The sequence below is a fragment of the Aquarana catesbeiana genome, linkage group LG03 (genome assembly GCF_042186555.1).
Source record: "Aquarana catesbeiana isolate 2022-GZ linkage group LG03, ASM4218655v1, whole genome shotgun sequence".
NCBI classification, from domain to species: Eukaryota; Metazoa; Chordata; class Amphibia; order Anura; family Ranidae; genus Aquarana; species Aquarana catesbeiana.
Window position 1 is genome coordinate 681674615 of NC_133326.1, and position 27994 is coordinate 681702608.

The 27994-nt window shown below is 41.9% G+C and overlaps 1 protein-coding gene across 1 annotated transcript; it reads left to right on the forward strand.

Annotated features, from left to right (window-relative positions):
- The first annotated feature begins 1803 nt into the window (after positions 1-1803).
- On the forward strand, positions 1804-27994 carry LOC141134121 (extracellular calcium-sensing receptor-like). The gene is made up of 6 exons (XM_073623705.1): positions 1804-2021; positions 5643-5931; positions 12100-12930; positions 15249-15446; positions 22609-22732; positions 27081-27994. Exons 1-6 carry the CDS (start codon positions 1804-1806, stop codon positions 27992-27994), a joined length of 2574 nt encoding a protein of 857 aa, XP_073479806.1.

Genomic DNA, 27994 nt, shown 5'->3' on the forward strand with positions numbered 1-27994 from the left:
ATTGTATATGAGGGATGAGGCACCCAGCATGATCAGACTTATAGAATAATAATGTGTAAGCATTGTAACTCTAGAACAAGAAGCGAGTTCCTGACAGGATAACTAGGTGTAAATAAATAAATAAATAAAGCCTAAAAAGAGGAAACTAAACTAATGCAGCCACAATATTACACCCACCAGTCCTTAGGGAACTTAGCTCAGTTATAGCTAAGCTGCTATTTCTAATTTTTAAAGACACCTTACTGACTGGAATGTTACCAACGGATTGGTGTAGAGCAAATGTGGTACCAATTTACAAAAAAAGAAACAATATGTAATCCAGGAAACTACAAAAAAGTAAGTCTAACATAAATAGTATGTAAGATATTTGAGGGAATGGTAAGGGACACTATATAGAAACTTTTCTGTGATAAAAGTATCAAAAGTGACAACCAGCATGGATTTATGAAAGACCTTTATTGTCAGACCAACCTGTTATCATTTAATGAGAAATTGGATTTGTATTGCCTTCTTTCCCCTTATCCTGGAAGTTTCCTGAGATTGATTGGTTATGCATCTACTTTGGTGATCCCATTTCCCTGAGATTGATTGATTTTCATGCATCTACTTTGGTGATATCTTTTAATTAAAATTGATTGGTTTTCATGCATCTACTTTGGTGATCCCATTTGTCTGAGATTGATTGGTTTTAATTCATCCACTTTGGTGATCTTTATTCATCTGCATTGGTGATCCCATTTCCCTGAGATTGATTGGGTTTCATTCATCTGCTTTGGTGATCCCATTTCCCTGCGATTGATTGGTTTTAATTCATCCACTTTGGTGATCCCATTTCCCTGAGATTGATTGGTTTTAATTCATCCACTTTGGTGATTTTTATTCATCTACATTGGTAATCCCATTTCCCTGAGATTAATTAGTTTTAATTTGTCCTTTTTGGTGATCTATTTCTCTGAGATTGGTTTTCATTCATCTGCTTTGGTGATCTAATTTTGCTGAAATTAATTCGTTTTCATTCATCTACTTTGGTGATCTAATTTCCTGGTAGCCTTTTTTTTACAGCTCATTGACATCATGCCTTTCTGTTGCTATAGCCTTACCTGCCCACGGTTCCATGTGTTGTGCATTAAGGGTTACCTGACTGCATGTCATCATTATAAAGAGACACTTAAGCTGGCCATACACTAATTGAAACGTGTCTGGTCCAACAGGAACTACCAAATTCCATTCAGTTTGTAACCTTCCCTGCTTGAAAAATTGAATTACTTAATCAACTTCTATCTAAGGGACATGTCAGAAAATGTTCCGATGACTAGTGGCTGCAGCCAATCAGCACCCATCTATGTCAGAATACAATGTTCCAGCTTTTTCCAGCTCCCTTGCTGAACGAAAAAAAAAAAAATTGTGTATGTTGTTGTGGACTTTCTTCCATGTTGCAAGTAATAGTTATTTAAAAACCCTGCCATTTTTGAAGTTTAGAGGCCTATATAAGTTAGCTTGGTGGATAGACATCCAAGCATCCTGGCTCAAACAGTCATTCCTCAATCCAAGCTTCCTAGATTATTATCTTCCTCATTTTATAATTTGGTCAAACAGCTGTTGAACCTCTTGTCTCCATGCTCAGTGTATTGATTTGCAGTTGTACGATTTACTGTTTGACAAGATGGTCACTATATACTACAGTACTTTACCTTTTACTTTCCTTTCCATTTATTTTTGTAGAATAAGTCTAGATATGTGAAAATACAAATGGAGTCACGAGTCTAATTTGTTCACAGATGTTGCCAAAAAGCGTAAAGCAAGATGGACATTTTATATGCAGCTATCTGGAAGCTGACTTTAATCCACCTCATTCTGGCATTGTACTTCCATGACAACAGATGCAAACTGGACATGTCAGAGATGAAGGGGACAACAAGGATGGGAGACATCATGGTTGGCTTCATTATACCATTATATCTAGACAAGGTCTATGAACAGGTTTCCTTTACAGAGAGACCACCGAAAACTACCTGTGCTCTGTAGGTGTAGTATTAATACATACTATTACTGAATTTTTAGAGTATAATTTGAAATCTCAAAGGAAAAGGATGAATAAGGGTCTTCTAGAGGGCACTTGCTCTACCACAGACACAATGTCTAAATTATTGGAATCTCTTTGCTAACTGGTGTTCCCCTTTCCAATTAAGAAAACTTGGTTAAGAAAGTAATGTAAAGGTCATTGAGCCTATACCTCTTCCATCCATAAGCAGTGTCAATAAGATAATCAGGATGGGTTTCAGTGTCCCAACTAAGGATGAGCCAAACACCCCCCCGGTTCGGTTCACACCAGAACTTGCAAACAGGCAAAAAATTTGGACGAACACCGTTAAAGTCTATGGGACACATATAAAATCAAAAGTGCTCGTTTTATAGGCTTATATGCAAGTTATTGCCAAAAAAAGTGTTTGGGGACCTGGGTCCTGCCCCAGGGGACATGTATTAATGCAAAAAAAAGTTTTAAAAACGGATGTTTTTCCAGGAGCAGTGATTTTAATAATGCTTAAAGTGAAACAATAAAATGAAATATTCCTTTAAATATTGTGCCTGGGGGTGTTTATATTATGCCTGTAAAGTGGGGCAGTTTTCCCGTGTTTAGAACAGTACCAAAGCAAAATGACATTTCTAAAGGAAAAAAAGTCATTTAAAACTGATCGCGACTGTAATGAATTGTGTGGTCTCGGCAATATAGATTAAACTCATTGAAAAAAACGGCATGGGTCCCCCCCCCCGTTCGTCCCTCCATTACCAGGCCCTTTGGGTCTGGTATGAATACTGCGCCAAATAAAAAAATGGAGTTGGGGTCCCCCCAAAATCCACAACAGACCCTTATCCAAGCACACAACCTGGCAGGCCGCAGGAAAAGAGGGGGGACGAGAGAGCGCCCTCCCTCCTGAACCGTGCCAGGCCACATGCCCTCAATATGGAGAGTGCTTTGGAGTCACCCCCAAAGCACCTTGTCCCCATGTTGATGGGGACAAGGGCCTCATCCCCACAACCCTTGCCCGGTGGTTGTGGGGGTCTGCGCGTGGGGGGCTTATCGGAATCTGGAAGCCCCCTTTAACAAGGGGATCCCAGATCCCAGCCCCCCCATGTGAATTGATAACAGGTACATTGTACCCCTACCAGTTCACAAAAAAAGTGTCACAAATAGTAAAACTGACAAGAGACACTTTGGGACAAGTCCTTTATTAAAAAATAAAAAATAAAAATGTCCCGCTATGTGAATCCATCTCACGCCGCCCGACAACCCGAAAAAAGGGAAAAAAATGCAACAGCTCCGCCTCCATGGGAGGCTCCCACCGAGTGACGCTTCTTCTCAAAGACAGCTGTTTTGTAGCTTAGGGCGGGGCCAACCGGTGACATAAATGGATGACTCCGCCCCCCCTCTGATGCCAGGTGATGTCAGAGGAAGGCGGGGTCACCCGTATACGTCCTCAGCTATATAATAGCTGTCATAGAGAAGAGGCGTCACTCGGCGGGAGCCTCCCATGGAGGTGGAGGTGTTGCGTTTTTGTTTTTTTCGGTTCGTCGGATAGCATGAGATGGATTTACATTGCGGGATATTTAAATTTTTTTATTTTTTAATAAAGGACTTGTCCCAAAGTGTCTCTTGTCAGTTTTATTATTTTTGACACTTTTTAATGAATTGGTAGGGGTACAAGGTACCTGTTACCAATTCACATGGGGGGGGCTAGGATCTGGGGGTCCCCTTGTTAAAGGGGGCTTCCAGATTCCGATAAGCCCCCCACGTGCAGACCCCCACAACCACTGGGCAAGGGTTGTGGGGATGGGGCCTTTGTCTCCATCAACATGGGGACAAGGTGCTTTTGGGGTGACTCCAAAGCACCCTCCCCATGTTGAGGGCATGTGGCCTGGTACAGTTCAGGAGGGGGGGCTCTCTCATGTTCCCCCTCTTTTCCTGCTACCTGCTAGGTTGCGTGCTCAGATAAGGGTCTGGTATGGATTTTAGGGGGACCACCACACAATTTTTTTTTAAATTTTGGTTCAGGGTTCCCCTTAATATTCATAACAGACCTAAAGGGCCTGGTAATGAACTTTAAAATGAGCACTTTTGATTTTTCATGTTAGGCTTTCGATTTTGCCGCGAACATTGCACAATGTTAGCTGTTCGGCGAACAGGTGAACACCCGATGTTCGAGTCAAACTTACGTTCGACACGAACTTACGTTCGACTCAAACATCGGGCTCATCCCTAGTTCCAACAATGGAATGGTGGATGGACATATATCTCAATGACTATTGTTTTGGTGAGATATATATCTATGCTATGCTATGGCTAGCACAGGCGTGGCCACTGATCTTTTAGGAATTCTGAATAGAGATAACAAAGATAACGTTTCCACAGTCACCACACATGTCTAAACAAATTTTTTACCTGTCTAGAGCTATATGCAGCTTAAAGTTATACGTAACCATAGAACTTCTACCCCTTATTTATAGAAAAATAAACTAACAGCAACAAGCACATTGACTTCAAGGTGTCAACATGATTGCTATCAGAGGACAAATCTGGTGCCATAGGTGCCTGTCAGTACTTTGACATATGTTTAAGTTCAAGTTGTTCTTGCAATGTAAATGTGTTGACAGCAGCTACAAAAAAACAAAACAATGTTTCAAGATACTTTTAAAAGATTTAACAAAAAGAACTGTAGGTTCCTCAAATCATGCTTTAGTATGCAAATTTGAACCTTTTACATCCTGCACTTCACTACTGACCCATTACCAATGGGCAATATCAAAATTCAGATTATGTGAGAGGCAGAGCCATGCTCTCCAACAGAAAATTGATTGAAATTTGCATAGCTGGGCACCCTGGAATTTGGGGGGGCCTGGACACTTTTTTTTACTTCTGACCCTTGAAACCCAACTAAATTGCTGCTCTGGCTGCTGTCCACACCATGACACATTAGTGTGGGTGACACATCCCATGCCTAGCACTCCGATTACTGACACTCACATTCCCAGAGAAGTACCGTTGACTGCAACATTGTACAGGTGACCTGTTGGACCAGTGGAGATCTGAACCACCAGTTGTGTGTGACAGCAGTGGCCCATCTATCCAGCTTGTGGCCAGCTAGGGTATTTTTGCCTTTGGTGCTGCACATAGTAAATAAAAGAAAAATATGAGCATATTTATTACTGTATGTGCAGCTTGACTGCATTACAGTGATATGTGCAGAAGCTCAGTTGGGGTTTTAGATAAAGCTATGGGGGAATTAAATTCAGAAACCAAATTAATAGTCAATAAGCAACAATGCCACCCATATCTATACATGGGCTTAAGTAGACCCTTATTGGCTGGTACTTAGGGTTATAGGCTGGTACCTTCTGGTGATTGGACAGTGGCAAAGCCTTTGAGGACATATTCCCTGGGTATCCCCCTACATTTAAACTTCACTCCTAGTCCTAATTTTTAGCAAGCAATGCTACTGTATGTTCTGCACTGTACACCAAGATATGAAATCTATAGGTAAAAAAATATATTTCCTGACCCAGTTTTATTGATCCAATAAATATAGCTCATGTCTAATAAGAGCTTTTTCTTAATTTTCTCAACTTTTCTTTATTTCTCGGTAAAGGTTTCACTTTGAGAATTATCAGCAGCTCCAGGCTTTAATATTTGCTGTAAATGAGATCAATGAGAATCCCAACATCCTTCCAAATGTTACCTTGGGATTTCAGGCCTACGACTCCTGCAGTGATCTTCATTTGGATTTAAAGGGTAGTCTACAGTTGCTTACTGGACAGCATCCGGCCATCCCAAACTATCGATGTAATAAGGCACCCCTAAGTTCTATTATTGGTGCATCTATTTCCACGCATTCAATTGCCATGGCTCACATTTTGGGACTCTACAGATACCCACAGGTAAATATTCTTAAGTTATTCTGAGATTTTTTAAGTGGAGTATCCTTATAAAGTTGACTTACTTTACAGTAAAGGTAAATCATTACTGTTATACTAATTTTATAGCACAAGTAAAAGCAAGCTCAATGGCTTAGTTGGTGCACCTTGACCTTTGTAGATTTAAAGCAGACCTTGCATGAAAATGCAAGATCCACTTATTTTACAGCTCCCACCTCCTCCATGTGAAAAAAGTGAAACCATTGAAACATTGGAAGAAACCTGTAAAAAATATCTTATAAATGGCTTTCAATTGCTTCCTGTAGGCAAGGGTGGCGTCACTGGGTCTTCTTGCTGTACCCTGGGAAAGCTGAGGATTCCAAATCTAACAAGAAGGTGCTGCAACACTGTGTAGGCAGGGGTGGATTAATGCACAGGCTGGTCTAGGCTGCAGCCTAGGGCCCCACGTGTGCAAGGGCCCCCGATTGGCCATGATATTTTTATTAATTTATATATATTTATGTATATGTAGAATAAAAACCATGCTTGCGTGTTATACGAATACGCCGATAAATGTTTTTTTACCAACAGGGAGCGGGGATTGGGAGGTCCGCCCCGGGTGCCACCCATTGGGGGGGGGTGTCAGGCCAGCTGTACCGCCTCTCCTGGCCCTGGGACAGCGCTGCCAGCATACTTGAGAAAACATTACTGCCAGCCCTTTCTCATGCACAGCTCCTCGTGTGTCACTCTCAATGTAAATGGAAGTCTCTTAATACCTCAATTAAAGCCGCTTTGTCTGGCCGCTCTCCTCCTCCTGCTCCACCTCCTTCCTGAGTGTAGCCTTTGATTGCAGGAGGAGAGCGGTCATGTGACCATCAATGAAACTGCAGAGTAGAGCAGTCACATGACCGGGTCACGAAGAACGGCGTTAATTGAGGTATTTAGAAGCTTTGATTTACAATGAGTGACACATGAGGAGTGGTGTATGAGAAAGGGCTGGCAGTGATGTTTTCTCAACTTTAGAGTATTCTTTCCCAGGAGACTGGGGGGTCTCCTGGGAGTGCAGGGGGGCTTTATAATGAAAGAGGCCCGTGTGATATGCAGGCAAAGGGGTCTGTGTACTATGCAGATGTCTGTGTACTGTGCAGGGAAAGGGGTCTGTGTACTGTGCAGGGAAAGGGGGCTGTGTTATGTGCAGGGGGTCTATGTACTGTGCAGAGGGTTGTGTACTGTGCAGGGGGGCTGTGTACTGTGCAGGGGGGCTGTGTACTGTGCAGGGGGTCTGTGTACTGTGCAGAGGGTTGTGTACTGTGCAGGGAAAGGGGTCTGTGTACTGTGCAGGGGGGCTGTTTACTGTGCAGGGGGGCTGTGTACTGTGCAGGGGGCTGTGGGAAGTTTTTTTTCCCTGAAACTTCCCTCTTAATGTTAGGGTGCGTGTTATATGCACTTTGAAATGAAACAAAGGCGCCACTCTAAGTGTAGTAAAAAACATGGAGTTTAATAAAACTGTAAAAAGGTACTCACAAAGGTACATAGTGAACACGCATGTTGGCAAAAGCTGCCCGATATCCTGAGAGTGAGTCTGGTCCGTTTCCTGGATTGCAGTGGTTTCTGATGGACAGGCTGCGCCGATGGATGCTGGCACTTCCTGCCGTTGGAACGTATGGTTGTTCTGCTGTTGATTATTGCTTGCTTTTATGTGCTGCTGCTGCTGTTTATGGTATTTGTATGGCTTTTATTTTATTGGAATATTACACAGCATTTCGATTGGTCTCTGTCAGGATGTTGTGATTTTGCCTCAGTTAAACAGGAGCTGCTGCAGACATTTTTGGCCTAACTGTTGGTTTAGAAAGGTAAAATCTGTTACCAGCTTGCAGGTGTATTTTGAATTTTTTTTTTTCTGTGGCATTGCTGTTTATAGTAGGCTCATGTCTGAATGTGTTTGGGCTGTAGACTTGAGAGTTGCACTTGAGGCATGTAATATAGGTCTACCCTTTTACACATGGCACTAAATAATTTATTTTCTGGTAAAGCATGCTCAGGAGGGGGCCACACAAAAAGTAGCCACCTTAATCCTCCACTGTGTGTAGGAGCCCATTCTTGTGACTCAGCTTTTCTAGGATCCCTCAAGAAGGCCTAGTTAAGTTATCATCACTAGCTGCCATAGTAAATATTTTTTTTACATTTTTCTTTGAATATTTTATTGTATTATTGCTTTCACTTAGAATTATTACATGGGAGGGGTGATGGACTGCATAGTAAGCAGACCTTGCTGAATAACAGTAGGAGGGTCAATTCCAGTAGAGGCATGGATTCCGTAGCTGAGAAATGCGGTTCTGGAAGTTATCCAATTCAACACAAAGGAATGATCTACATGGCTCAGTCCACTATTAATAAATGAGGAATTATCCCCTTATCGTTGGGATATGTGATGGAATGAGATATGTGAATACCTTCTGTCCTAAGAAGGATCTACCGTACTATGCACTGGATCATTGGGAGGGCTTTTTGATATCTTTAGTCCCTTCTCAGTGATAGTTTTTTCATTAGCTACCCAATGGCAATCTGCTACCAAAAAGCATGTAAGTGGTGCTGGCCCTTCCTATTAGATAATCTAACATGCTTTTAATGTTTCATGGTTACATTGCGAAGAAAAAAATGTTTACTAATAAATATCTGTAGCACCCTCTCAGCTAGGCTGTTAGTAAGTTTAGGCTAATTTAGTTCTTTAGGTCCTCTATAATCAGTGGAGCTGCCTGTTATTGCTTTGGTCTGCTCTTGGCTCTGCAGGCTGCAGATTTGATTGCTTCCCCCAGTCTTCTAGAGGCTTCCAGAATATAGTGGATGGGAGAGTCAAATGGACAGTTTGTTATTTATGCAGCTCCAGCCAATCCCTGGGAGAAGGCACCCATATGGTGGCTAGAAGAATGTATAAATAGTCTGGAGCTTGGGAGAGCAGTGTTCTTCCCTGTGTTCTTCCTTAGAAAGAGAGGTTCCCCAGATGAAGTCACGTGGGCGTGACACAACGCGTAGGGCAAAATACAGAATGGAGGTATACCAGAAGTGATGCACTAGGACAAGCTTGCTGCTCGTGGAGTATATGCACATTTTGAGGAAGAACACTGGGAAGAACGCTGCTCTCCCAAGCTCCAGACCATGTATACATTCTTCTAGCCACCATATGGGTGCCTTCCCCAGGGATTGGCTGGAGCTGCATAAATAATAAACTGTCCATTTGACTTTCCCACCCACTATGTTCTGGAAGCCTCTAGAAGACAGAGGGAAGCAATCAAATCTGCAGCCTGCAAAACCAAGAGCAGACCAAAGCAATAACAGACAGCTCCACTGATTATAGAGGAGTTAAAGAACTAAATTAGCCTAAACTTACTAACAGCCTAGCTGAGAGGGTTTTACAGATATTTATTAGTAAACAATTTTTTTCTTCACAATGTACCCATGAAATATTAAAAGCATGTTAGATTATCTAATAGGAAAGGCCAGCACCACTTAAATGCTTTTTGGTAGCAGGCTGCAGATTTGATTGCTTCCCCCTGTCTTCTAGAGGCTTCCAGAATATAGTGGATGGGAGAGTCAAATGGACAGTTTATTATTTATGCAGCTCCAGCCAATCCCTGGGAGAAGGCACCCATATGCGTGGCTAGAAGAATGTATAAATAGTCTGGAGCTTGGGAGAGCAATGTTCTTCCCCGTGTTCTTCCTCAGGATGAGAGGCTTCCCCAGATTAAGACACAACGCATAGGGAACAATACAGACTTGAGATATACCAGAAGTGATGCACTTGGACAAGCTCGCTGCTCGTTGAGTATATGCACATTTTTAATTGTCAAAAAGTGAGTAATCACACTGTTTTAAACACATTAAACGTCTTTTAAATGATACTGCACTATGGGGAGTTTCTTTTACATTGCCAACTAACTCAGACTCACCAAGAGGGACCCCCCCAAGAGCACCATAGAGAAAAAACCCACCATCACAGAGATACATCAACCAGATAAACCACAGGAGAACCCCTTGAGTCAGGAGGAGATACAACAAGGGATGGGAAAATATACCTTTATATGATGTTACCTTAGAGCAGTAAGGTGAGAGGCCTATGAGCAATTAGGTGTCACAGCACTCTAAGGAAGAGACACTTTTAATGGTGAAGGGATATACTCATCCATAATACAGTTTATCACCTGCATTTAACACCAAAAATATACTTTTTATTTATGTTTGTTTATTTTCAACTAGCCTGTTGGCGCTATATAAATCCTGAATAATAATAATAATAATAATAATAATAACTAGCCACCATTCTTATTGCATTTTAATATACCTAGTTATGCTGTCTCACAGGTACTAAGCACATTGTACTATTGATTTTGCACATGACTAATGAGCAATTTGAACGTATATTTATGCTGAATAATTTATTTTAGTTTGTTTATGTTTTGGGCACAATTATAATATGTTAATACAGTATATACTGATAACAAAGAGTTCATATACATCAACAGCGCATCACCAACACTTTTTGAAATTTACCTGCCAGAAAGGCTGCTGTCCTTTCTGCCAGTCCAGCTGAACATCCTGCTAATCTCATTGTGGTCACAGCTGTATATAGCTATAGGCCTGTTCTGCTGCAAGATCCTAGCAAGCTAAAAGAGAGGGGTTTTACCAAGGATATGGTCTAAAGGCTCAATGTGGAGACTGCCTGCCTGAGTCTGGAGGGAGATATCCAAGTCCCAAGGACACTGTGAGTACAAACCTGACAGAGGGATCCTAGTGACTGTTGTTGCTGTTAACACCCGGTGCACTAGTATTAGGGCTTGCCTGGCATGGAACATTGCTTATATACATAAATACAGCGCTCACATAGACCCATAATAGGTAAAAAGCAAAATGTAAAGTCCATATAAACTATAAAAGTGATTCAAATCTGGTGTGCAAAAAATGCAGAAAATGATACACATCTGGTGTGCAAAAAGTGCAAAGAGAACATTGCAGAAGAATTTTCAGGTGTACCAAGACACCCCCACATGTGTCCCCACTCACCAGATCACAACAACACCTAGCTTTTCAGTCTGGGGGTCAGTACAGACTTATAATGAAATCCAAAGGATGTCACAGGATGGCAGGTTCAGTGATGAAATTTGATGATGAGTGATCCTTCAATGTTATTTCTCAGCCATAAAAACCAGGTACCCAAAGGAAAAAAAAGGGGACCAATAGTAAAGTATGCTAAGAACAGATATTTATTGCGCATAAAAAGTGCATACTTACAGACGTAAGTTAAAAAACAGGCATGGAATTGGCAAGAGAATACAGCAAACGCCGTCAGTGGCGTTCTTTCCACAAGACCGGAAATAACGTCAGTTAAAACAAAGCAGCGACGTATCACAAAAAATTGCCTGGTCATTAAGCAGCCAAATCTTCCAATCTGTAAGTGGTTAAGGGACTGGTCTAAGCAGTAACTGCAAAGGGAAAAGCCTCCTCACATCTGAGGAGTTCTGGAGTATCCCACAGCTTCCTTAAAGTGTAGCTCCACCCAAAAAGGTTAGCTCCACTTGTTTGCTTCCCCCCTCTCTGCTGCCACATTTGCCACCTTTCGGGGGGGGGGGACCCGCTCCCACTTCTGGGGGACTTCGCCACAGTGAAGTCACCCGGAAGTTCGGCCCCCCTCCTCCTTCCTCCGCCGCCAGGCCATTTACAAAGCACAGCGTGCTTCGCGCATGTGCAGTAGGGAGCCAGCTGTGAAGCCGCAAGTCTTCACTGCTGGTTTCCCTCATAAGGAATGGTGGCGGCAACACCCGAGAGCCGATAGAAAAATCAGCAGCGGTGCCGACATCACAGGATTCCTGGACAGGTAAGTGTCCTAATATTAAAAGTCAGCAGCTACAGTATTTGTAGCTGCTGACTTAATTTTTTGGTGGGGGGGCTGGAGCTCCACTTTAAGCCCTATCCAAGTTACTCTGCAATAAAATGTAAAAAAGGCAACCCTTAGGCTTTTTACTGAGCCAGAAGTGAAAGTTGCTGTTTGCTTGGCTGCCGCTACACAAAGGCAAAAAAACCTGAGACACAAATCAGTGCTACATATCTTTTACAAGTATTTGATAAAATGAAGGTGAAATTAAGTAAAGTTAAATAGTTAAGTAAAATTAACAATTTATAAATGTAATATTTCCCCAGGTAAGCCATTTTTCTACAAGTCCACTTCTGAGTGACCGGACCAAGTTTCCATCTTTTTTCAGGACTGTACCTAGTGACATGTTTCAGTCTAAAGGTCTGTCGGAGCTGGTGCTCCACTTTGGTTGGACATGGATTGGCTTGTTGGCCTTGGATAATGACTATGGTCAGCAGGGAATACAACTGGTACGAAAGGGAATTCTTGAGGCAGGAGCATGCATGGCCTTCATGAAAAACATTCAAATGGATAGACCAGATCGCAATGCTCCTAGCATTGTTGCGGATATGAAAAAGTCCACTGCCAAAGTTATCATTGCCTTTTCTGATGCTATTAACTTACTTCCCATCATGGAGGAAATGCTAAAACAGAATGTCGTTAACAAAACATTTGTAGCCAGTGAAGCATGGGCCACCTCCAGCCTTTTCTCCACATATCCATATTCAAGTCTACTTTCTGGGACCATTGGGATAGCCCTTTACAGTGGTACTATTCCAGGATTCAGGGATTTCCTCAACAAGAACCATCCCTATATGCATCTGCAGGACTATTGGGTGAAGGACTTTTGGGAGAAAGTATTTAACTGCAAATTGGTGACTCAGAAGAACATAACAGATTCTTTGGTCTCTGTGAAAAATAAATGCACAGGAAATGAAAATCTGGAGGAGATCCATAATAGTTACAATGATGTCTCCAGCCTGCGGGTGACCTACAATGTCTACACTGCCGTCCATGTTATTGTCAAAGCCTTGGAAGATCTCGGAAGCTGCAATACAATAAAAGGATCATTCTCTCATAACATTTGTGAAGATGTTAGGAATTTCAAACCATGGCAGGTATCTTTTAACCTGACTTTTAGTAAGAATTAACCTTCTAATCCATGAGTGATTACATTGTCTTTAAAGCCCAACTCTGGGCTCTGCTCCACTTCGCCCAGCCTCAACATCCTAGCCGCCTCCAAAAGACCTCCCTAAGAGTGTTATGCTAGTTTTTTTTTCACTTACCTTTTACAAACCCATTAAGCCAGTGACATGATGTCACATAGCCCTCTATCTCGTTGCCTGTTCTTAGGCTGGGTGGTCCTTAATGATACAAATAACAGTGCAGACATAAGCACCTCTCTTGGCACTACACAGTGAATAAGCCCCACGGTAACACCCCCTCAGGACGAGGGCCCATGACATTCTTTATGACCTCAGTAGGGATGAACTTCAGGTTTGAGTCGATGGAGATTTGACCTGAACTCTAACTGTCCAAAGTTTGACAAAAGGAAGAACTAAATGGCCACATTTTGCTTACATGCCCACACCTCTGGTTGCTACTGTAGCAGGCAATAATTTATTTAGTGGCAGTATTACTAGCATCGCTAATTTAATAACGTCCCTGTCCACCCACCTTTTTGCAAATATTAAACAAGCCAGCAGGTATCCCAGCTGACAACATTGACCCAAATAAGTTTTGATTCCCATAGACTTCAATAGGGTTTGGGTGCTATGTTCGGGATTTGTGGATTTTTCAATGTGTTCTGTGAACATCCAGCGAACTGAATTCTGAGGTAGGTACTGTAGGTAAGGTGCAGTGTGATGCAGTGGTAATAACACATAGTCCAAGTGCAATATAAAGAACTTGTATTGATGCAAAGACAGTTCACAATAAACCCAATGGGAAGACAGCCCAATGGGGGAACACTCATGTGTCCCAACAGCATGTAGAGAACAGATTTCAGCCAAACTGACAGCTCCTGTTGGAAGGGGCAGAATGTGGCCTGGCTATCTTGTGTCCAAGCAGGAAGATGCCCTGCCACTTGTTCTGTCCCTAACAGATGGGATACTTGTCCCTACACTACCCAGTGGCAAATGTGTGCTGAACCTGGGACCTTAAAAAGACCCTTCTTGACCCAAGATGGCAGCTAGAGTCACATGGGGTGGCAGCATCCAATCAGATAGCTTCCCCAGTGACCCAGGAAACCTTAGAGGAACCATTATCCTCTTGACTTCCCCTCCAGCTGCAATGCCGATGTGGACAAGCACTACCTGCAGAGACTAAAGTAGACTGCACATGCCTACACGCTTATCACTAGTCCTCAGTCTTCTAGGTTGAGTGACACTGGGGGTCTTTAAATTCATAGGACTGAGGACATCTTGTGACAGAGAAGAGGTACTGCTGGGGACAGCCCTGGATTGAAGGTGACTATTGCAGCCAGAGCTGTTTTTTGGTTGATTTGTTTTTTAAATGTCAGAGGACATTTTGGGTTTTAACCAATGCACACATAAAGAAAATTTACTTCCATTACCATAGACACAACAGGAAATCTCTCCAAAATAAAGGAAATCCCCTCTAATGCCGCGTACACACGGGCGGACTTTTTCGACTAGACTGGTCTGACAGTCTTTCCGACGGACTTTTGATGGACTTCCGACGGACTTTTGAACGAACGGACTTGTCTACACACGATCACACCAAAGTCCGACGGATTCGTACGTGATGACGTACGACCGGACTAAAATAGGGAAGTTGATAGCCAGTAGCCAATAGCTGCCCTAGCGTGGGTTTTCGTCCATCGGACTAGCATACAGACAAGCAGATTTTTCGACCGGACTCGACTCTGTCGGAAAGATTTGAAATATGTTCCAAATCTAAAGTCTGTCAGATTTTCGACCGAAAAAGTCCACTGCAGGTCCAATGGAGCCCACACACAGTCGAACTGTCCGCCGGATTTGGTCTGTCGGACCAGTCCAGTCGAAAAGTCCGCTCGTGTGTACTCGATGTCAAATGTTCACAAAAACAAGTGTCCCCATTATATCTGTTCCACAAATTTAACTGATAGCGAAGTCTGTAGAGAAGTTCAGGCCCAATGTACTACCTGATCCTATGATTCAAACATCTCCACAAGGACATAGGGATCAGTTTGATCACCAATAGCACCATTATCATTTGTCTAGGACTGTTAGGCCTCACTTAGGATGGGCCAGGTTCACTTTAATCTGAATTTTTCATTTAACTCTCTAGACATTTGGAAATCCAAATGAAAAAGGCTTCTGTAATGTTCATGAATTTATAATCCATAGATATAAAATGAAGTGCACAACAAAATAAATTAATATCCTGAACAAGTCCATAGATTCATTTTTTATTTTTGTTCCCTAACTTGCAGCTTCTGCACTATGTGAAGAAAGTGACGGTGAAACTGAGTAACGGGAGAGAGCTTTACTTTGACCAAAATGGCGATCCACCAGCAGTCTATGACATTGTGAACTGGCAGCTGAGCCCAGAGGGCACCATAAGCCACATGAAGATCGGCAGTTATGACTCCACCCAAGATAAGCAATTTACCATTGATTCAAAATCCATGGTACAGACCGCTAGGAATCCACAGATTTAGGACCAGCGAGGAGGGTCAATTGTGGGTCAAATGCACCTGCAACTGATTCTGAATGATCTGTGAAGTGTTTTAAACTGATGTCAAAAGCATTGTGCAGTTACCAAACAATGCTTAGTGACATTGGCCCTTAACTTTGACTATGTCGCCTTTTTAAAACATACAAATTTAAAGTTCCCTTATAGTGAAGATTGCTTATACTCACCTACCCCACCAAAATTTCTGGAATCTGAATAATCATCACCAACCAAATAGTCATGATATTCCTCATACCAACATTTTGAGATGGGAATGAGGGACACCCACTAGCAAACGTATGCAGGCATAGGACACACCCCCTGCCACACCCCCTTAAAGAGGAATTAACCAAAAAAAAGTTAATTAAATCCATGTCAGAAACCATGAATCAGACTGAGACAGAAGTACAGTTAAATCACACTTGTTTAATAATAATAATAAAAAGGTAAACAAATAAACGTAGTCAAAACCTAGCCAGAGTTCAGGAACCGGAACGGATAGTCGGACAAGCCAAAACGTCAGGGAGCCAGAGATGAGCATAGTAGAACAGCAAGCAGGATTTGAAGCCAGAAGGAATGCCAGCCAAGCAAGTCTTTCACAGGAACACAGGAGAGCTTCTCTAGAGATGTGACCAAGGTGAAGGCAGAGATCATCTGGGCTGGACTGCTTAAGTAGGCAGGACTGACGAGCAGGATATCATCAACAGGTGAGTCACTGCGGAGAGATAGGAGCTGACAATTAGCCAACAGCTGAGCTGCCAGCTTTGAGAAGGAAGGACTGAGCCCAGCCCTGACAATCCACAAGGCCTTTTTTTATCACTATTTCTTTATACTGGCTTTTCAAATTTAGAAATGCAGCAATTTAGAAATTGGATGAAAGGTTTAGCACTGGGAAACACTTTTTGAAAGATTAAAAAGTGCATTTTATATACAACTGTACAGATCAGACAAAAATGAGGGACAAATGAGGAGGAAAGAGGGACAAAGGGACATTGCTTCAAATCAGGGACAGTCCCTCGAAATCAGGGAAAGTTGGGAGCTATGTTGCCCACATACTTCTAGATGGGTTGGATGCCTGGTTCCCCATGGCCATTCTCCATCCTTACATCGCTACAAGATGAAGTAATGACATGGGGCCAACAGATGGTGGGGGAAGCAGATATTTAACACGCCCAGTAGCGTGAGATGTAAAGATTTTTGGCCAGCCATAGCCCTATGGTATAGTAAATCACTATTCACAGCGCTGTCCTTATCAGGCTATCAATAACACAGTGTTACTGCCCTACACATCCTTATTACATATGCATTTATGTGAAAAAACAACACACAAAATAAAAGGTCCCAGTAAATTCCAGAGAATGTCTCTTGCAAACTGTCTTGTGCTTAAAGTGCTCCAAAATAAGTCATCATAAGGTGCCCCAGACATAAAAAATGCTTTGGTGCTGCTAATCTTACTTCACAGTGCTGCATGCATTGCTCCGTGCCCAGTGTCACTCACCAGGTGCTTTTGTCTTTGTGCCTCTCAGCATCGAAGTCTCCAAGGCTTGTGGATATTCCTCTCCCGGGTCTTTTACTAGACATGTGCACTGCCAAAGAATTTGTTCATTTTTGTGTTCGTTTCATTCGTTTTTTGGTTTTCTTTTCGTTTTTACGGGTCATTCGTTATGATCGCAATTTGTAAATTCATAAATTCGAAAATTCATAATTTCGTAAATTCATCAATTCGAAAATTCGTAAATTTGTAAATTTGAAAAAAAAATTCAAAACTAAGAAAGAAAATCCGAAAATTCAAAAGAATAAAAATCCAAAAATTCAAAATAATAACTAACTATTAAATTATAGGTATTTCCTTTCAAATTTGGCTATTAGTGAATGTAACGAATACGGATTTATCCGAAGTTACACATTATCCGAAATAACGAATGCCGCATATAAACAAATGGAACGGAACAAATTAATAATAAATAATAATAATAAAAAGTTATTATTATTGTTATTAATTATTATTAATTTGTTACATTCCATTCGTTTACGAATTTGTTTACGAATTTACGGCATTCGTTATTTTGGATAATTCGTAATTTGGGATAAATTCGTATTCGTTACTTTCACTAACTGCCAAATTTAAAAGAAAATTCCAATACCTATAATTTAATAGTTAGTTATTATTTCAAATTTTCACATTTTCGGGTTTTCGCATTTTTGAATTTTGAATTTACGAATTTTCGAATATTAGAATTTACGAATATTCGTAAAAATTCATTAAACGTGTTTTTAACGAATTTCGACAAATTAGTTCATTTGGAAACATCCGAATGAACAAATATGTCGAAATTCGTTAAAAAACTAATTTGGAACAAAACTAATTGCACATGTCTATCTTTTACAGGATAGTCCACGGCGCCTCTACTTCCCCACTCCACCAGTAATCTCCTCCAGTTCCTTTACATCAACTCCTCATGTCACATCCACCATGTATAGGAACAGAAGGGGGGGCTCGCATAGTATAATAATGTTTTTTATTTAAAATAAAGCATAAAAAAAAGTTTCTTTTAACTGACATTGTTTTGTCATAATATGTAAAATAAATATTGATAATCATTTGGATTTTTTGTGACATCAGTTGTATTTATTTCTCCTATGGTCCTTTGGCCATACTGCTGCTTCCCCCTTGCACTGGCAGCAATTCCGGTGTGGTAAAAAATTCCTGGACTTATGCAGAACCTCGACCGCGTCACTTCTGGTTAGGCTACGTCACAGCACAGCTGATCGCGGGGCTCCACTGCACATGTGCGGCTTCACCGCGGCTATACCGCGCATGCACAGCCTCTCCTTTCAGTCGAGGAAAATTTTAGACTCGAGCGGGCGGGTGGGCGGAGGCGGTGCGAGTTCATTAATTACATTATCGTCAGCATCGCCTCCAGCCCCGCCCCTAGCCTGCTCTGGAGAAGGGGGGCGGGCCCCGTGCATAGAATTGTGTATATCAATGGGACAAGGTCGAGATAAAACATAGAGCTGCCCCGTCATTAGCCTGCTCTGCTGAAGGGGGGCATGCCCATTTCCTGCTTAGCACAGTCTATATCAATGGGACAAGGTCGAGATAAAATATAAAGCTTCACGGCCTCCAACCCTGCCCCCGCCTGCTCTGCTGAAGGGGGGCGGGCCCCGTATGTATATCAATGGCAGGTCAAGGAAAAATATAGAGGCTAAGTCTTTGCATAGAAGACATTCCTCATCAATATGATCATCCACACTGCATGATGTACATAATGTGAAGCGCTGTGCAATCTGTTCAGGAACGAAAACAGCAGCCTGACACACGGAGCCTCCGCTTACACAAATCTGTCTGTGCACAGCCCTGCAAAATAAATATATAGGAGGTCAAGGAAAATTATAGAGCAGTGACAGGCTCGACGGGCACAAATAGCTGCATTCGATGGGCACAAATGACTGCTTATGATGGGCACAAATGGCTGCACATGGCAGGCACAAGTGGCTGCGTACGATGGGCACAAGTGGCTGCATATAGTGGGCGCAGTGGCTGCATTTGACAGGCACAGTGAGGCTGCAATTGATTGGGGTGGGGTGGTTTCAGTATTTTTCAGTTTGTTTGCACCCCCCCCAAAATTTTTGAGCACCAGCCGCCACTGTCACTGCTCTATATTTTTCCTTGACTTCCCGTATATGTATTTTGCAGGGCTGTGCACAGATTTGTGTAAGCGGAGGCTCCGTGTGTCAGGCTGCTGTTTTCGTTCCTGAACAGATTGCACAGCGCTTCACATTGTGTACATCATGCAGTGTGGATGATCATATTTATGAGGAATGTCTTCTATGCAAAGGCTTAGCCCCTCCCACAGGCACAGCTCTATATTTTTTTTCGACCTGCCATTGATATACATACGGGGCCCGCCCCCCCTTCAGCAGAGCAGGCTAGGGGCGGGGCGGGACTGGAGGCGGTGGAGCTTTATATTTTATCTCGACCTTGATATAGACTGTGCTATGCAGGAGATGGGCATGCACCCCTTCAGCAGAGCAGGCTAGGGGCGGGGCAGCTCTATAATTTATCTTGACCTTGTCCCATTGATATACACAATTCTATGCACGGGGCCCGCCCCCCTTCTCCAGAGCAGGCTAGGGGCGTATTAGGGGCGGGGATGGAGTCGGTGCTGACAATAATGTAATTAAGGAACTCGCACCACCTCTATCCTCCCGCTCTAGTCTAAAATTTTCCTCGAATGAAAGGAGAGGCTGCTCATTCGTGGTATAGCCGCGGTGAAGCCCCACATTCGCAGTTGGGCCCTGCCATCAGCTGTGTTGTGACGTAGCTGCACAGGAAGTGACGCGGTCGAGGTTCTGCATAAGTCAAGGAATTTTTTTACCACACCGGGCTGTTAAAATGACACACAGGAGTTGTTGCTGTAACAGCTGCCTCTATCAAAAAGCAGACCTGCTGATAGACAGAGAGATACACAGTAACACTGTTATTTTTGTATTTTACGGACCCAGGGTTTACCCTAATCTGCTCTAATGAACTCCTTCTTCCCCTTCTCCCCCTTACTATTTTTTGAATGCTAACTTTTTTTTGTTCAACTTTTTCATTTTTATTTGCTTTGTTTGATAATTTTTTGGGGGTTGCCCTAGAAAAAAGAGCATTTTTAACTATTTCTTTAATAAATGAATTAGAATGCTTTATACTATAATCATAATTGTATTATAATTTCAAACGGGACAATTTAGTTACATGGGTTTTTTTTTTAAACACACACTGATCAATGCAGAAAAAAAAAAGAATTGTTTATATTATTGTGCTTTTTATCTTGGAATTGCATAAAAGAAAATCAAGTAACTTTTGTCAATACAAGATCATCAAAGAAAGCCATGTTTGGCCAAAAAACAACATACGTATTTCATTTATTATCTAAAAATGTTGTGTCATTTTAAACAGCACAAATTATAGAATACAATTCATACTTTTTATTTACAATAACATTATTTTATTTAAAACCCACACTAACTAAAGTAGAAAAAACGTGTTTTGTTTTGTTTTGTTATCTTTTATGTCTACAAATTGCATAAAAAATAAAAAAAAATTTGCAACACGATATCACAAAAAGAAAGCATTCTTTGTCCAAAAACAACATACAGTGGGGAGAACAAGTATTTGATACACTGCCGATTTTGCAGGTTTTTCTAATACAAAGCATGTAGAGGTCTGTAATTTTTATCATAGGTACTCTTCAACTGTGAGAGACGGAATCTAAAAAATCCAGAAAATCACATTGTATGATTTTTAAAAAATGTATTTGCATTTTATTGCATGACATAAGTATTTGATCACCTACCAACCAGTAAGAATTCTGGCTCTCACAGACCTGTTTTTTTTTCTTCAAGAAGCCCTCCTGTTCTCCACTCATTACCTGTATTAACTGCACCTGTTTGAACTCGTTACCTGTATAAAAGACACCTGTCCACACACTCAATCAAACAGACTCCAACCTCTCCACATTGGCCAAGACCAGATAGCTGTGTTAGGACATCAGGGATAAAATTGTAGACCTGCACAAGGCTGGGATGGGCTAAAGGACAATAGGCAAGCAGCTTGGTGCAGCAACTGTTGGCGCAATTATTAGAAAATGGAAGAAGTTCAAGATGACGGTCATTCTCCCTCGGTCTGGGGCTCCATGCAAGATCTCACCTCGTGGAGCATCAATGATCATGAGGAAGGTGAGGGATCAGCCCAGAACTACACGGCAGGACCTGGTCAATGACCTGAAGAGAGCTGGGACCACAGTCTCAAAGAAAACCATTAGTAACACACTATGCCGTCATGAATTAAAATCCTGCAGTGCATGCAAGGTCCTCCTGCTCAAGCCAGCGCATGTCCAGGCCCGTCTGAAGTTTGCCAATGACCATTTGGATGATCCAGAGGAGGAATGGGAAAAGGTGATGTGGTCTGATGAGACAAAAATAGAGCTTTTTGGTCTAAACTCCACTCGCCATGTTTGGAGGAAGAAGAAGGATGAGTATAACCCCAAGAACACCATCCCAACCTTGAAGCATGGAGGTGGAAACATCATTCTTTGAGGCTGCTTTTCTGCAAAGGAGACAGGACTGCACCGTATTGAGGGGAGGATGGATGGGGCCATGTATCGAGAGGTCTTGGCCAACAACCTCCTTCCCTCAGTAAGAGCATTGAAGATGGGTCGTGGCTGGGTCTTCCAGCATGACAACGACCCGAATCACACAGCCAGGGCAACTAAGGAGTGGCTCTGTAAGAAGCATCTCAAGGTCCTGGAGTGGCCTAGCCAGTCTCCAGACCTGAACCCCATAGAAAATCTTTGAAGGGAGCTGAAAGTCCATATTGCCCAGCGACGGCCCCGAAACCTGAGGGATCTGGAGAAGGTCTGTATGGAGGAGTGGGCCAAAATCCCTGCTGCAGTGTGTGCAAACTTGGTCAAGAACTACAGGAAACGTAAGATCTCTGTAATTGCAAACAAAGGTTTCTGTACCAAATATTAAGTTCTGCTTTTCTGATGTATCAAATACTTATGTCATGCAATAAAATACAAATTAATTACTTAAAAATCATACAATGTGATTTTCTGGATTTTAGTTTTAGATTCCGTCTCTCACAGTTGAAGAGTACCTATGATAAAAATTACAGACCTCTACATGCTTTGTAAGTAGGAAAACCTGCAAAATTGGCAGTGTATCAAATGCTTGTTCTCCCCACTGTATGTATTACTTCACAAATGAATAAATCCTGGAAAAGGAATCTAAGTTATTCCAAAAGTTTGCATCTTTAAAAACTTAAGTTAGCAAATAAAGGATATCACTTAAACTCCACACTTTCTGCATTAATCACTGGCATATTGTTATCCTAAGTGATGACAAAGTTATTGCTGAATAAACAGGCCATAGAAGAAATGTAAAAATTGCTCTGTTACAGGATGGGTGTACAGGTGTGGGAGCTGAAGTGGTTAATAATCATTAAAAAAAGGCTTACTAATTATGGTAAAAATGTAGTTGGCATTCAGTGTTCTTATATCCATCTGGATATCAGTTTTAAATACAGCATTCTATTTATATAAAAGTGTATACATTTGTTCTTTCTCCAGGTACCTACCTCAGCCTGCAGTGATAGCTGTCCACCAGGGTTCAGGAAGGCCGCTATACAAGGACAACCAATCTGTTGCTTCCAGTGTGTGCCCTGCCCACAGGGAGAGATCTCCAACCAGACTGGCAAGTAAAGACCTGAGCTCATAGACCATCTAACCTTCCCATTCCCAACCTGAAAACTGAAAGTTACACTTTCTGCTCTTGAGCGTGGAGTTAAAGGAGACCTATCAACAGTGGCGGTGCATCCATAAAGGGCGCAGGAACGCCGCCCCCTCTCTCCTGTCACCTCTCTCTCACCATAGATAGATTCATGCATTGCGTGAATCTATCTATGGTCGCCGCTGCCATCCCCTATTCAGGTGTCTGGCCCCTTGTCGGGCGTCGGGCACCTGAATTACAGAGGCGGGGTTTTTTGAAGCGCCTGATTAGAGCCATGGGCTCTAATAGGCTTGCAAAATGGTAAACAGCGGGCGCAATGCTGTGCATTCGCTGTTTACTCAGTGTTGTGTTAGGAAAGCGAATAAATTGCTTTCCTAACACTGACCTGCCACACAGCCAATCAGGTGCTCGGGTCTGGTTACCTGTCACCTGATTGGCTGAAACAACAGGCGCTGTGATTGGACACCTAATAGAGAGGACCGGAGACATCGAGGAGCGTGGATGTGGAGGACGCCACTGTGACGCGCTGCGATACAGGTAAGTCCCGACTCCCGGGCGATGCACACTGGCAGCATTTGATGAGGCACAGTAGCGGCAATTGATGGGCACACTGCCAGCAATTGATGGGCACACTGGCAGCAATTGATGGGGTACAGTAGCGGCAATTGATGGGCACAGTGGCAGCAATTGATGGGCACACTGGCAGCAATTGATGGGTACAGTAGCTGCGCTTGATGGCACAGTGGCGGCAATTTATGTGTACAGTGGCTGCGTTTGATGGCATAGTGGCTGCGTTTGATGACACAGTGGCTGCACTTGATGGGCACAAACAAATGGCCCCCTGCCCACACCTATAACTGGCCTTCACAGCAAGGAGCACATGAAAGGGCTATCACATGAAAGACAATAACAGAACATTCCATAGCTCAACTCACCAACCAGTCTGCCAACTGACCAAATGAACTTGTCCAGCAGTCTGTGGTTAAAACAGGGGTTTAGTTAGCCCGCATTTGCAAACGCATGCATAAGCTGCAAGGCCTCTTCACGGCACCCTGTGTATGCTTGCAGTCCTAACATTACTGAATTTATAAGTGTCTCCACAATGGAAGCACATGCATTAAATGGACAGATGAGGGGCAGGTGGGCCTGGAGGCAGCCCAATCCCCCTTAAAGGAACAGGAGCACACTGGACACCCAGCAAGAGCACAATGGCAGCAAAAGTGTACAGTGTGTCCCCGGACCATATTTACACCAGAAACAAACAAATGGCCCCTGCCCCCACCTATAACTGGCCTTCACAGCAAGGAGCACATGGAAGGGCTATCACATGAAAGACAAAAACAGAACATTCCATAGCTTAACTCACCAACCAGTCTGATGGGCACAGTGGCTTCGCTTGATGGGCACAGTGGCTGCATTTCATGGGCACAGTGGCTGCATTTGATGGGCACAGTGGTTGCGCTTGATGGGCACAGTGGCTGCACTTGATGGGCACAGTGGCTGCATTTGATGGGCACAGTGGCTGCGTTTGATTGGCACAGTAGCTGCAATTGATGTTTTTTTTTTCAGTTTGTTTGTGCCCCCCAAAAATTTTGAGCACCAGCCGCCACTGCCTATCAAGCCTCAATCAATATGAAAGCAGCAAGTGTTGACTACTTTTTTAAAGTGGAACTTTACCCATAACAACTTGATAAAAAAAGAAAGTTCTTTAGCAAGGAACATACATTCCACATTAATAATTATGCTACCAACATGTGTGCTGTAAACTGCCTCCAGCATCTTTTCAGTTTCTGGAGACTGCCATTTTGCTGAAGCCCAGAGACCCTAAACAGCAGTAAATTTTAAGGCTGTCAGCAGATTGGCCTCTACAAATTCGGCACAGTGCCTCAAAATAGAGAGCAACTGAGCATGTGCAGTGCAGAGTGAGACAGTGCATTAGGCCTGATTCATACCTATGCAGGTTGCAGTTTGCATATTGCAGGTGCTGTTTGCATTTTGTAATACACATTTTCGATCCATTGAAGTCTATTGAGCCAAAAAAAAAAAAAAAACTGAAAAAAAAAATCCCTGGCCCTTTCCATAAAATAAAAAAAAAACTCCATCTATAGGAAACCATGTTAAATGGCCTGTAGTGTGTTTCTGCAAAACTGAAAACGCACTAAAAAATGCATAGGTGTGAACCAGGCCTTACTGGATATGGTCAAACATATGGCCAGAGACCAGCATCAAAATCTACAAGAAGTATGGCACCAACATCCTTTAGAAATAGAAGAGACATTTAGGAGATATGGGACTTTATGGTTGCATTACAACGTAGAAAACACTCAAGGTACGTAAAAATATATACAAAATGTTATTAAATGAACAATATCATAAAACCGAGGAACATAATATAAGGTCTGGTGTCACCCCAACATCACCTCCATCCCTATTACAATACATATATACATGGGGTTCGCCCTGGGACTTTAAATGAGGTGAATATGGTAAGCCAAAAAACATCATAATGGTAAAAAAGTAGATTTATTACAGTTTGTTGCGCATGTAAAACAGAACAGCATTAAATACAGGCCGATAAAATATGCATACAATGTGAACATGGGTCAGTCCACATACATGATAAACAGTATATACCAATTACAAATATCAGAGAAATGTGCAAGCATCAGTAGTACCCGACGACATTTCGCAAGACCGCGCTTGCTCTTCAAGGGTAATGCTTTGCTATATCTGTAATACAAGTAGTGAATCAAATGAATGTATGTAGCAAAAAATAGGCAGGGAGGTGAGTCATCATCGGGGGTCAAACTGTAGGACCCCATACTTACCAATGGGTTGGGCCCGGTCATCAATCGCTGATTGACCCCGATGATGTTTTTTTAATGAGTTTTGACAAATTTGTTCATTCGGAAATATCCGGATGAACAAAAACCCGTTTAATGCGTTTTTACGAATATTCATAAATTCCTAAATATACGAAAATTCATAAATTCTGAATTTAGTAAATTCAGAAATTGGAAATTCGAAGATCCGAAAATTTGAAAATCTGAAATAATAACTAATTAATAATAACTTAACTATTAAATTATAGGTATTACAATTTCCTTTCAAATTTGGCTGTTAGTGAATGTAACGAAATGCGAATTTATCCGAAGTTACAAATTATCCAAATAATTGAATGCTGTATCTAAACGAATGGAACGTAACAAATTAATAACAATAAATAACAATAATAATAATAAAAAAACGTTTTATTAATATTATTATTTGTTATTAGTTTGTTCCGTTCCATTTGTTTAGATGCGGCATTCGTTATTTTGGACAATTTGTAACTTTGGATAAATTCGCATTCGTTACGTTTACTAACAGCCAAATTTGAAAGGAAATTCCAATACCTATAATATAATAGTTAGTTATTATTAGTTAGTTAGTTATTCTTTCGAATTTTCGGATTTTCTTTCTTATTTCCGAATTTCCGAATTTTAAAAATTTACGAATTGCAATCATAATAAATGACCCGAAAAATGGAGAAAAAAAAACCTGAATGAAATGAAAACGAAAACATACAAATTTTTCGGCAGTGCACATGTACACCTAGTAGTACATCCACTTGCCAACCGCCCCATAGCAGATTTACTACTACAGGATGGCCGCGCTGTGCAGAATCATTTACATATGTGTGATTCTGCACTTCCGGGTGGTGGGGGGCGCATGCGTGCAGCCAGCACGGCGTTTCTGCTGTGACTTCTCACAGCAGAAACCAATCAGCGGGTGCTGGCCAATAGATGTCCTCCGGCACCCGCTGATCGCCGAGGAGACACACAGGATGGAGCTCTGTCTATGTAAAGAAGAGCTCCACCCTGACAGCAGGAATGTGATGGATTTTGTTAAAGAATGCATTAGGATGTATTAAGGTAAAAAAAACATTCTGCCTTTAGAACCACTTTAATTTACTAAAGGCAAAAAGGCTGTTCAGTTTGCAAGGGAAGTGGAACTTTGCAAGTGAATTTTCCTTGCGTAGTGAATATGGTGAAGTTTCATTTTACCAAGAATACTCATTTTCATGCAAAGAAAAAAAAACAAAGACAGAATTTATTCTTGCACATGATTCGATGATGGAAGCCAGCAGAGCTCCACCTCATTCGCTAAGCTCTGAGTCAAATTATCTTGTAAAGTTCAACTTCCCTTGCAACTTGAACAATCCTTTTTGCCTTCAGTAAATTGACCCCAAAGTATGAAGAAGGTGACAGTGGAGAAATGTATTCTTATATAGTCCTCCTTACCAACTAATTATTTTTTTCCTGCCTTATAGATTCTCTTGATTGTTTAAAATGTCCATGGGACCAATGGCCAAATTCTGATAGGTCAACATGTCTCTTGAAGAACATAGAGTATCTTTCATATGAAGATCCACTGGGAGCTGCTTTAGCATTTATCAGTGTTGGGTCCTTCCTGGTTCCTGTTGGTATTCTGCGGCTTTTCAGCCTTTATAAGACCTCCCCTATTATTAAGGCCAACAACTACTTTCTAAGTTGTCTTCTTCTAGCATCTCTCTCCCTTTGCTTTCTCTGCTCTTTGGCATTTATTGGTTATCCAAGAAATGACAGCTGCTTCATGAGACAAACTACCTTTGGTATGGTCTTTGCCCTCTGTATTTCGTGTATCCTGGCAAAAACTATAACAGTTATTTTTGCTTTTACAGCATCCAAACCAGCCAGTAGACTGAGTAAGTGGACCAAGCCTCAAGTGACGTACATCATAGTTTTTCTCTGCTCACTCTTACAGTTCATATTGTGTGTCTCTTGGCTAGCCCTTAGCCCACCATACTCTCAGTACAACCTTCGAGAAAAACCTGGAGCAATTATTGTTGAATGTAATGAAAACTCTACTGCTGCCTTTTGGACCATGTTGGGTTACCTTTTTTTCTTGGCCACCAAGAGTTTTATTGTTGCTTTCTTGGCCAGGAGCCTCCCGAACACTTTCAATGAAGCCAAGTTAATTACCTTCAGCATGTTGGCCTTCCTTAGTGTCTGGGTCTCCTTCATTCCAGCCTATCTCAGTTCTTCAGGGAAATATACTGTTAGTTTAGAAATCTTTGCCATCCAGTCATCAACTTGGGCACTAATTATCTGTATTTTTTTACCAAAATGTTATATCATATTGTGGAGACCAGCCTTGAATTCCAGAGAATGTGTTATTGGCAAAGGAAGAAAAATAGATGTATAG